This window comes from Thunnus albacares, chromosome 13 (genome assembly GCF_914725855.1).
Source record: "Thunnus albacares chromosome 13, fThuAlb1.1, whole genome shotgun sequence".
NCBI lineage: Eukaryota > Metazoa > Chordata > Actinopteri > Scombriformes > Scombridae > Thunnus > Thunnus albacares.
In genome coordinates, this window is record NC_058118.1 from 17,554,964 (window position 1) to 17,567,174 (window position 12,211).

Sequence of the window (12,211 nt, forward strand, 5' to 3'; positions counted from 1 at the left end):
ATGTCCTACAGCTCTGTTTCTGAGACAAACAGTCATGAGAGTAACAAATACCATGTTTTTTTTCCTTTACATTTCTGCTTGCTGTCAGACTCATTACTAAATTCTGATTTCACTTGTTTCTCCCTTCTCTTCTGCCTGCAGCACCATTCGGTTCAAGTCCATTTGACAAGACCCTCCTAAAGGCTTCAGTTTGTCAGCACCTAGTGTGAAGAAGGTGGGTCAGAGATAAATTAAGTTTCTTTTGTTAACCATACATCAAGCGCATATGTAGCACTAGTTTGTAAGTCTGAGTAATCATAATCATTGGTATTTCTGCAAGCTAAAGAACAGAGTAAAGAGGTCCTATGTGTCCTAATTTTAACTCTGTGGATATAAGTGTGTGACAACTGCTTCGTGTGACTGAATTACCTTGTTGTGATTGTGTGCATTTGTAATTTGTTAGGTCTCTCTGGCAGAAGAGGTCTTGATCTCAATGAGACTTCCAGAATAAATGAAGTTTAACTAACTTTGTCGAACATTGTCCCTTTGTCAGTTCCTGTTGACTTCCTTTGCATTTTTTTTGTGAAAAAGGTGATTTTGTTCATGTGATACACAGAGAAAGAGAGAATGTTTTATACGTAAAAGTGTGACGATACAAAACCTAATCATGGCTTCTCCACACAGAGTTACTTTTGTGCTTCTAAAAGCTTTATTATGTAAGCAATGTGTGGCCATCACATGCAACAAGCAACCAAGACAGCCTATATATAGACTTCAACTGAAGGTTAACTTGTTCACCTTCCTCAGAGTGCAGCTCAATGATTGTCACAGTCCAACCTCTTTTAAACAGATAAGCCAGATGCACATAATTAGAATAAATCAAGCACCATCGTAGAAATGAAACACATAGAGCAGATTATAAGGGAACCATTGCATTATATTTACTCAGGGATACTGTGAAAAATAAATAACACTAACACCCTAAGATACAATAAAAATAAAGACTAAAATAAGATAAAATAATTGAAAAATAAATACATTCATATTTTAAATGAAATACAATTAAATTTCAAAAAATAAAATCATCATCATCATTATGAGTCTGTATACACAGAAAGCCTCTCTGTAGAGCAGCTTCCTCTCAAAATTACACATCTGCGGGCTGCAATGACTATTTCTATCCCCACTGAAGATCTTTGATAGAATAATTTGTTTCAATGAAATGTCACTTTTTTTTATAGAAGATTAAAGTTCCCTTAGTAACCCCTAACAGTAGCATACATGTTCATGCTGTTTGTGTGTCTCACTCGGAGCATCTTTTACATATTGTCTCATTTGACAAGTTTGTCTGACTCTTGTATAACAGGTCTATGACGCCAGCTCCAAGTGGCTTTTTGACTCCAGCTACTAAATGAGCCAACAGACCAAAGCACAGCTGGCCCTCTGCCAGAGCCTCCCCTAGAGGATTACTGTTCTGGGACCAGCTGCTCTATTAGAACAGAAAGTGCCACATGTGACTGTTCCTGTTCCCATCAGCAGGACCCACTCTGATAAACTCACTCACAGAAAAGTAGAATTCATGCAAACAGACAGGACCCTCGTAGGCTACTGAACATATTTACCTTTTAATAAATGTAAATATCCTTCATAATGATTTCTTATATGACAAACCTTTTGTATGGATGCGATCAAATTACTCCTTAACACATTTGAAATATTGTACCAGGAGCTAATTTCGTAAAAACTCTGGCAATTCCTCAGGTATATTTCAAGAAGTCAGATTTACTTCCATAAAACGTCAGTCAGAGTAATTCCTCTGCATTATGAGCTGGTCTTAGGTCAGCTGCACAGCACCAAGGGTTGTTTAGAGAACAGAAATTGCAGAGACATTGACCTCATGAGTCATACACTGCTGGCAAAACAGCTGTATGATTATAATGGGAAGGAGAGGGGGCATCTCTGTTTGTATTGATTGATGAGAAGAAAAAAGAGGAATTGACTCGACAGAGGCATGCATCCAGAGCCTGGAGTCCTCAACACTGCACCATCTCCGCATTTACACCACCCATGTCAACAATTAGACCATATTCACAGAATCTGTCTAAATGTGACCACATAGTCAAACCTCCTTAATCAACTCACAGAGGAGTATACATTCAAACCTCAAAGGTAATAATCCAAGAGTTAAGTAAAAGATAAAGAATCTCAACATTAAATTAATCTCAGTAAAGCATACATGTTGACCCAATGCAATCACAGTAAAAACAAAACCAACACACAAGAAACATTGATGTTAAAAGCCCATATGGTAAAATAAAAGTTTATCTCTTTAAGGGGATTTGAATATGTTTGTGATACTTAATCTACAATAATATACTTGACTGTTGCCTATGATTCAAATCTTTTATGCCAGTTTGCACTACAAATTCTTTTCTTCTACTCTTTCCTCGCCAGTTTCAGTCTATTGACAAAAAAGGCAACCATATTACATAAACGCTCATGCAATTAAACTTGCAGCCAAAAATAAAAGATAATTCAATTTGATAACCAGTCATGTAACAATATACAGTCTGGATGAGATTTAGTACACTGGGGAAAAGCTTTCACAACAGCATGCCTCTCCTGGTTTTAACCCACTTTGCCCCTTCTCTCTCTACGCATTTACATGAGATGGTTGACGTCAGCGGCCACCTCCTCCACTGTTGAGCGGCTGTTCACAGTGCTGAAAAATCTGTTCCCAGGACACCAATCAGCAGGGAGTGATTTAATCATAATTATTACCAAAGGGGCAGTGAACGTGCTAATTGTTATCTTCCTCCAATATTTTTTCCACCTTAAAATCTATAGTTTGCAAGGGGGGTGAATTTAATCGCTTGCATAAGTTGCACTAAAAAGAGGAATGCAACCCTCCCTCACATTGTTTAAATCATTCTCAGCCAATAAGTCACCACAAGGATGCTGTTGCCAAGGAGCTGTTGGCTCAAGGCCAGCTGACCTGGCTGTCAGTCACAGTGATTTGTCCACAACCACACCCTGTGTAACTCACACTCTAATCAAATAGCCTTCAATACTCACAATCGAGCTTGGAGTTTAGGTGTTCTGTATTTCAGTCTGTATCTTGCAGCGCAAGCTGAGCAGTTTTCATTATTGTTTCATTCTCTTCGGTTGTATCTAAGTGGCTTTAAGCTGAGTTTCCTGCCTAGATTTACGTAACATTTGTTCACACAAATGGTGATACAGTTTAAAATCTGGATACAGTACTTTGTGAGGAGCAAGCAGTTAGGACATTTTGGCTGGTCCTCACCTCTTTTAAGTGCCAAGGATTAAGAATTGGTTTCAGGGTCAAATCGAGCTTTTGTAAATTTTGCTGAACAGCAGTCACTGTCATAAATATAGAATAGTCAAAAAGTCAGCTAACTGACTCTGTAATGTTACACAGATATACTTATCAAACATTTGCTAATACTAGCTAACATTAGCCATCATAAACTACCAGACCAAATAAGGCTGTGATGGCAAAAAATCTGAGTGTATTGAATTAAGCAAGTATGTGTTTATTTTAAGGAAGAATATGCTTTTTAAAAAAATAAGGCGATATGCCTGTAGTGCTTCCTTGCCCCCAACTACGTCACTGTCCACATCAAATGACGGCACTGGTGAAGAACATTGGCAACAACTGCAGGTGTTTTTCACACTATATCCCTAATTTGGATAGCTAGAGATAAGGTTGAAAATCAGCAAAATGACCCTTTAAGGTTAGGGGTAAGGCTTGGGCCAACCATGTTGTTGTGATATTATGGTTAGGGGCTAGGCAATGTATTATGTGCATGAATTAAATTTAAACCATTGTAGCATTGCGACTACATTTTGGGTTGGTTCTCACAATTTCAAAGGTTTGTTTTAGAGTTAAGGTTAGAATTGAGTTTAGCTTCAGTCTAGGGTAAGTGTTGGAGTTAGTCATTTAGTTGTGACGGTTAAGGTTAGGGGCTAAGAAACATATTATGCCAATGAGGATAGTCACAACTATAAAAAGACAAGCTTATGTTTTTGAGTGTGTATGTGTGTATATATACTTATTTCACTACATTGTGGGGACATAATGATCTATGGGGACATACGTCACATTGTGTGGGCCCACCTTGCTTTTGAGGACAAAGATAAAGTCTCCATTGTGTATCCATAATGTTAGGATAAGGATAAGGATAAAGGTTTGGCAAGTAGTGGTTACGGTTAGGGTAGGGTAATGTCCTGTATGTGTGTCCATTTACCCCCATTTGAAACCGTCACGTAAGCCATGCTGCAAAAGCTGCTTATTGGACAAGACTCATCATGATAAACAACATGATTAAATGTCAACACACACACACACACACACACTCATACACAAACACACACACACACACACACACACCACATTGTCCGGAACTGTCCCTCTTTCTCGTTGACAGTCAATATTTGTTGTTGCTCAATTCTAATCTGAAATTAACTCAGAACGTATAAAATTGACTTCCTTTCAAACGTTGTCAAGTTATGCTTCTCTCTCTTTCCTTTATGCGCATATTCAGCATCTCCCACACACTTTTTTCCTATTCTCACTCTTCTTCTTTCTCTCACACGCATACACATACAAATTTGAACACACACACATGTGTAGTCCTCAGCCTACAAGGTGAGTAAACAGTGTGTTTCTGTACTTTGGAGTGGTGGATCAGTCTTTCCAGTACTGAGTTCAGGCTTTGGCTCCACAAAGCAGACAGACAGCTGACAGGACAAGATGGCCAGAGTTTGTTTACTGGCGCTCATCGCTGGTTTACTGCTGGAGGCATATGGACTGGTAATCCCAGAGGAAAACACAGGTAAATAACAGGGGAGCAGGTATGGATTGAGGGCATACGAGGCAGCCAAAGGGACAAAAGATGTAGAAATATAGGAAGATGCTGGTGGTCAGGCAATTGACCATCTGGCCATTTTTAAGGCCTGGTCTCTCACCCCACATCTTAAAGTGATATTCCACTCAAAAATCTATGTTCTGATTATTAAAGACTCAACTCTTGTAGGTTTGAAAGGTGGTTGTAAAATAGGTTGTAGAGTCATTTGTCATAGAGAACAATGACAGATGTGGTCAATTAAATTACAGTATGTTGGTTACAAATGATTTCAATGATGACAAGTTAGAAGTTACTAACAACATAGCTGAAAAAAGTATTAAAACATTCATAGAGATTACTTAAATCAGTCACTGCACCCCAAACCATATTTGTATGTTGATGCCGTTTCTTCAAGGTTAGCTATGTTATTTCTGGCACCTCTTTGGAACATCATGGAACAGGGTAGAATGACATGGAAGCAGAGGATTTGGCTGTATTTTGGTGTGTTTCCTGCTGGAGTGGTTTCAGATGTTTCTAAGGACTTTTTGATGGGGTTTTTTGCACTGAAAACTTGCCAACTTGCCATCATTAGTTTATATTGTTAATATCTTGAATTTAAAATGACCACAGCCAAACTTCAAATGTTTTACAGCCATCTTTCCTATACTGTGAAAAGACAGACTTTGAATTATGAAATCTTGATATGGGTAACATAAATTGTTATTGTTTAACAGATGGTGTGTGCATTTTGATGGATGTATTGTGATTATATTAGAGGATAGGTTCACAATTTTTCAAGTCTATCTCAAAATAAGAGGTTTTGCTCACTGTAATCATTCCTCCTGTTCATACTGGCCATTAAAAGATCCCCGTCAAATGTACTTTATGATGACGATGATAATGTAAGTGATTGGGGGGAAATCCACAGTCCTCATTTTGAGCAAAAATGTGTTTAAAGGTTTATCTGAAGATAATATTAGGCTTTAGCCACCTGAGTTAGTCAAATAAAGTGGATATCTTTCAAAGTTACAGTCTTAATAATAAAAAGTCTCTTTTTCTGACTTGACAGACAGTGTTTTCCTGTTCAGCTGCAGTGGAAGGATTGTAAAAAAAGAGGAACTTTAGCACTAAAAAGACAGTAACACTGAAAGATAGCTATCTGACTACTAATTTGGATGGCTGACACCTCATATTAGCTTAAAAAACATTTTTTAATATTTAATATTTTTTCATGGAAGGAGGGCTGTGGATTTTATGCATTATGAAGGAATCTCTTAAAAGTCAGTATGAACAGGAGGAATGATTACAGCAAGAAAAACATATGTCAATGTTAATTTGGGCATCTGAATATTGTTTTATGACAGGCTTGAAAACTTGTGAACCTGTCCTGTAAAGGTTTGTTCAAAAGGAAACATTTATAAACATTTGAAATAAATTTGATATATAACAGGTCAATAAAATGTATTGGGTTTTTTTAATGTATCATCAAAATAACATGATAGAACTCCAATTTACAGAAAGAGGTGTTTTTAGAGAAAAGTGACTCCAGGTTATCTGATCAGAGGTTTTAAAATAATTTCCTCTTTGTTTCCTCTTGTCTCATCTTCTCTTTTCAGGTGCTGTGTTTGTGTCTCAGCAGTCAGCACATACAGTGCTGCATCGTCGGCGCAGATACAACAGCGGCCATCTTGAAGAGTTGCAGAAAGACAACCTGGAGCGGGAATGTAGAGAGGAAGTCTGCACAATGGAGGAGGCCAGGGAATGGTTTGAGAATGATGAGAAAACTGTGGGTGGACACACACACACACACACACACACACACACACACACACACACACACACACACACACACAAATAATTCATTGTTCTTTTACAACAATGTGAGTTTAATGGCTGAACAATCAATCTCCATGTTTCTATTTCAGATTGAATTCTGGGCCAGCTACGTTGGTAAGATAAGTGAATGTCACGTTCTGACAGTTCTTATAATTTAAAGCATACAATCCCCCAAAAACCTGTGTGTGTGTATATATGTGTTTTATACTTGTATTTGTGTGTAGATGGTGACCAGTGTGAGCCATCACCCTGCCAAAATGGAGGAGAGTGTGTAGATGGAGTTGGTACATATGTCTGTTGGTGCCAACCAAACTTCAGTGGCAAGAACTGTGAGATCGGTGAGTGTGGCAGACAGGATGTGAATAACTCAAACAAGGATCTTTACTTTATTTTCTTTTAACTAAGGAGTTAATTATTATTAAGATGGACTAAGAATAACACACAAAATGAGATTCATTCTGTTTTTCCACCTGTTTCCAGACGTGAACAAGCAGTGCTCAGTCAACAACGCAGGATGTTCCCACTTCTGTGTGATGCAGGCGCAGCGCCCAGTGTGCCTGTGTGCAACTGGTTACATACTTGGGCCAGACAAGAGGAGCTGTGAACCAAAAGGTGAAATAAACTGAAACCACATACACCATTCAATAAAGTGGTCAATTCATACCTGCACAAATAGAAACAAATGGAAACAATGCTAGAACGTTAAATCCCTTCTGTATAAAATCTCAATACAAAATTAGACCTGTCTTGCTGTGTTTCTCCAGAGGAAATACTGGCATCAGCTACTGTATTTGAATGTCTGCATCCACAGTTAGTCACAAATCAAAACTACCAATATAGATCTGAACCACCCAGTCCCAAAATAAATCCTCCCAGCTGTGGAAAACAGACTTTAATATATAATGATGTGTGAAATATGAAGACAAAACTATAATATCTCCCTATCTATTTTGCCTTTTTACTCCACAGGACAATTCAGCTGTGGTCAAGTGATCAAAGGGACCGTAAAGCCACGAACATCAAACAGTACCTCTGAAAGAAATTTAGATTCCATCGACATTCTGAAGGATGACTACTTTGGCCACAATGTAACACAGTTCTTAGATTACTACGACTACGCGATGAATGATTCAGAAGAGGTCAATATCTCTGCAGCCTCTGCAGTAGAGACAAGTTCACTGGAGTCAAATTCAAGCTCTCCTGTAACTCCGAGCAGTGTCACTGAAGCACCCAGAGAGAAAAGAGGGGCGGGGTGGGGTTACTTCTCACACCCAAACATCACAGCAGAAGACAACACTGAGAATAGGATTGTGGGAGGTGATGAGGCCACTCCTGGAGAGATACCTTGGCAGGTACTGTGGTGTGGGATGCAAGGTGGAGCGATGGGGATGAATAGAAAGCAAATGGATAATATTGACAGAAACAATCATAGTGGTTGGGCTTTTAGGAAGCAGATACTTGTCCATCGGCTCAAATTTAGCAAACTCTCTCCATTCCCAGATTTCCAGGCCACTGGGGCAGGAAATATAATTTAAGAGGTGAAACAAAAGCTTGCTGGTGGCGCTAGAGAAAAATTAAGGGGATCAACAAAGTCTTTAGAGCATATTGCCAGGGAATTGAGAGTGTCTGTCCAAAATTTTGAGCCAATCCATGTTGTATATATTGAGATGTTTCATGAATGTCTGAACAAAATTTCTTGGCAATCCATTCAATAGATGACAATCTAGAACAAAAGTGGGGGACCAGCCAATTGACATTTCCATGAAAAAACCCATCTGTGCTGCTTCTCTATCATTTTGTTTGTGTTTAAGTATCTGTGTTCGTGTTTTTGTGTGAGTTTACAGGTGAGCCTCATGTCTCACCCAGCAGCCTCTCAGAGAGCGCAGCCCTTCTGTGGAGGATCTCTGCTCAGTGAATTGTGGGTCATCACTGCTGCCCATTGTATAGTGCAGGCCAAACAAGAGTTCTTCATCAGAGTGGGTATGAAAAACACCCATATACTCCAATTCTAAATCTTCTAAAATCTAAACTGATCTACAGTTTATCTCTTAAATCCAGATAATCTGGTCTTAAAATTGTCACCTAATTTTCCAATCATTACAGTTAATGCCAGTTTGTCTGACAGGGTGATGTTGATGGTTTGCATGTTTTATCCCAATAACTACAAAATATTGCTGACTATTTTCCGACACAACACGCACTTTTCATTTTTTTATCCTCCAGACTGCCATTGGTTACAGTTCATGGATGAAAAATGAATTTAGAGATATTTGATACTTGCTTGAGATTCAACACTGAGCAATTACTTTGCTTTATCAAAGCTTTTTATCACCATGTGGTAATGCAGTTGTTAGCAGGGACTGATTTGAAACAAAGCTCTGAAATTTGAGATTTGAGTCAGCTGCCCAAAGCATTGTGTTGTTGTGAAACCAAGCCCATTAGACAAATAATGAGCAACCTGGAAGGTGTTTAAAGTCAGTTGGGTTGTCTTTTGCAACAGTTGACTGTCAGATATCTGAGTGCCCATGAACAAACCATGAAGAAAATTCACAACTACACTACAGTAATGCAACTCTGACAAATAGAGTGGATTGAATGCTCACTGTTGATTGATTACAGTCAAACAGGTTGTAAATCAGCAAGTGGTTTTTCAGAATTTATTGTATTCAATTAACTACTAAAATGAATGAAAAACAACGGCTGCTTAAAGGGTAAGAAATCAATCTAAAATGTATGGTATGCAATGTGAAATATTTTTGTGTCATATTTTGTCATATTTTTTAGAATTAATGACCAGTAGTTCATGATCTAAAACTTGCAAAAATGTTAGATAACATGTGAGTCTATTAAATGTTTTATTTTACAGCTGGATATCAGTGAGATCATCAATGTGCATTTTTCATCTTTTCAGCTTCATGGATAATAAAACTGCTTTATCAGATGTTTTTTTTTTTAAAAAAAACTATTGGTTGCTTGCTTTAATTTTGAGCATATAAGCTATTACTTCAGAAGCTTTTGATGAAACTAGACTCATCACACACATTGCCTGGTGCAGAAAATGATAATATGATCGTTATCATAAATAAATTAATCTATGTTTCTAGGTGAACATGACGTGCTCAAAGATGAGGGTACAGAGCGAGATCATGAGGTGGCAGAAAAGCACCTCCATCCTATGTACGATGCTAAGAAGTCCCAGTATAACCATGATATCGCGCTGCTGAAACTCGCCAGTCCAGTGGAACTGTCCTACCGTCGGCTTCCCATCTGCCTGGGCCCCAAAGACTTTACAGAGAACCTATTGAGGGAGTCCAGCAAGTCCCTGGTGAGCGGCTGGGGACGGCTGAAGTTCCTGGGTCCAGAGGCCTACAAGCTTCAGAAGCTGGAGGTCCCCTATGTGGACCGCACCCGGTGTAAAGAGAGTAGCCGGGACCACATCACACGCTTTATGTTCTGTGCAGGCTACCAAAGTGGACAGAAGGATTCGTGCCAGGGGGACAGTGGGGGGCCACATGCCAGCAGTAACCATGGCACCTGGTTCCTGACGGGCATTGTCAGCTGGGGGGAGGAGTGTGCCAAAGATGGAAAGTATGGCATCTATACCCGAATCTCACGGTACTATCCGTGGATCAGTAAGACAACAGGGATTTGAGTTAACTGACAAATGGGGTCATGCAAAGAACAAAGTCAAGAAAACATACAGCATTTCTTTTTCAGCTACTCACAATGTGATAGTTTTTCTTCTATTAGTTAAAAAAGTCATGTTAATTTCTATTCTCCAATAAAATGTAATCAGAATATCTGAGTATTTGCATGTCTTTGTTGAAATAATACAAAATAATGCCATGACGCTCCTCATCCAACATTTGAATTCAAATGCTATGCCGGAAGAAACATTTCATGCAATCTCGAATAGCTTATATTAGATCAAATGCTAAAGTAATTTCACATGATATTCCTGAACCTTAAAGGCCCTGAAAACACACACTGGTGTTACTGATTAGACCTCTGTGCAGGTTGAAGTTGGGTGGAGTAAAGCTGAAAATTACAGGACATCACCAAACTATGTAAAAAAAAAAAAGCATTTAGACCTGAATTGTCAAGTTGAAAATGACTTGCACACTGTGTAAAGATGCAAGTGAGAAAGTGCAGAAAATAATATGAAAAATGTAACCATAGCATGTTGTTTTAATCAAATGCTTGCTGTTACCCTTGATTAATGTTGCTGCACTCAGTGCAGCCATGCAGCATCCCTCCTGTTCTGCTCCTTGTATTGTTTACAGTAAACAATCAATACATCTTAAATGATACTGTAGATCAATCTCACCCTCTCTCTTGAATTGGCTGGGCTTTTTTCCTCTACTTGCACATTTTATTGTTATCTGTGTGTCTTTGTTTGATTTTAACCTGTAAGAAAAAACTCAAATATTATTTACACTCTGCAAATGAGGCAGTTTATCACTGACATGAATGGGTAGCAAATTTTGGTGAGTGTATGATAAAGGTGTAAGTTGTCCTCTTCTAACAGGTGCAATCAGGAAAAATAAGAGAAAACATCTGTGTAGGTGTACCGTAGGTTTGTCAGTAAGTCTAGTGGGACCTAAACTAAATCATGCAGGGACAAAGTCACACCAGTCAGGTTAAATCAAATCAAACAATCCTGTGCTTATATTTGAGAAAATAATCATATACATTATGCATTATAATACAAGCTTTCACAATGATTCAAAATATCAAAAAGTGCAAAATGAGCAAAAGCAGCAAACACTAATTTTAGGTACTGTGGAAAAGAAGCTGTAGCCTGACTGAACATGAACAAAGTAAAACACATTCTGATGTTACAGTATAGCCAGTGTCGGGTGGATTTCAAATCAAACTAACATGATAAACAAATGTTCCTCATTATGGAGTATTAAGCTATTGGACACACTTTATTTAGACAGTCCAATCATTGTACTCCACTATCAAGTGACTATAATATTATATATATATATATATATATATACACACACACACACACACACACACACACACACACACACACATATATATATATATATATATATATATATATATATATATATATGTTATATTCCCACTGTGGGAAAATGAATCTTTATTTGATGTTAATCTTAGAGTTAGTGTTTCCAGTGGGATTAGATTTATACTATCCAGAGATGCAGCACAGGTATCTATTGTGCCTTTTGTTACTTGATAGCTGAGTGTCAATATTGGACCACATAAACAAGTGTTACCATCTAGATTACTACTGACCAAACTAAGTTGTATTGACAACTCAAATTTTTACAATTTACGTTGTCACAGCTGACTGTAATAAAGTAATTATATCCATCTGCCCTTCAGAGATAAATCCTCAGCACAGTGAAGTGGCAGTGTTTCCATAACCACTTTTCACACAGTGTTGGAAAGCCTCTTAAAGGCCCCCGCAGACCCACAGTTCACTCACACAGGTGTTTTCACTTATCTTGCCTGATTAGACTGCTTCTGTGCCTAATTGGCATCTCTCT

General features: G+C 38.3%; 1 protein-coding gene and 1 long non-coding RNA gene across 2 annotated transcripts; one reads left to right on the top strand and one right to left on the bottom strand.

The window, feature by feature from the left end:
• The first annotated feature begins 4,723 nt into the window (after window positions 1-4,723).
• On the top strand, window positions 4,724-10,478 carry f9b (coagulation factor IXb). Its single transcript, XM_044370843.1, has 8 exons — window positions 4,724-4,835; window positions 6,464-6,633; window positions 6,773-6,797; window positions 6,908-7,021; window positions 7,164-7,295; window positions 7,653-8,035; window positions 8,528-8,663; window positions 9,788-10,478. Exons 1-8 carry the CDS (start codon window positions 4,754-4,756, stop codon window positions 10,333-10,335), a joined length of 1,590 nt encoding a protein of 529 aa, XP_044226778.1. The 5' UTR covers window positions 4,724-4,753; the 3' UTR covers window positions 10,336-10,478.
• LOC122995544 lies at window positions 6,553-11,078 on the bottom strand. The gene is made up of 3 exons (XR_006406810.1): window positions 11,011-11,078; window positions 7,154-7,281; window positions 6,553-6,631 (listed from the first exon to the last, which is right to left on the bottom strand). It is a non-coding gene; the product is annotated as an uncharacterized LOC122995544 (long non-coding RNA).
• Window positions 11,079-12,211: the final 1,133 nt, after the last annotated feature.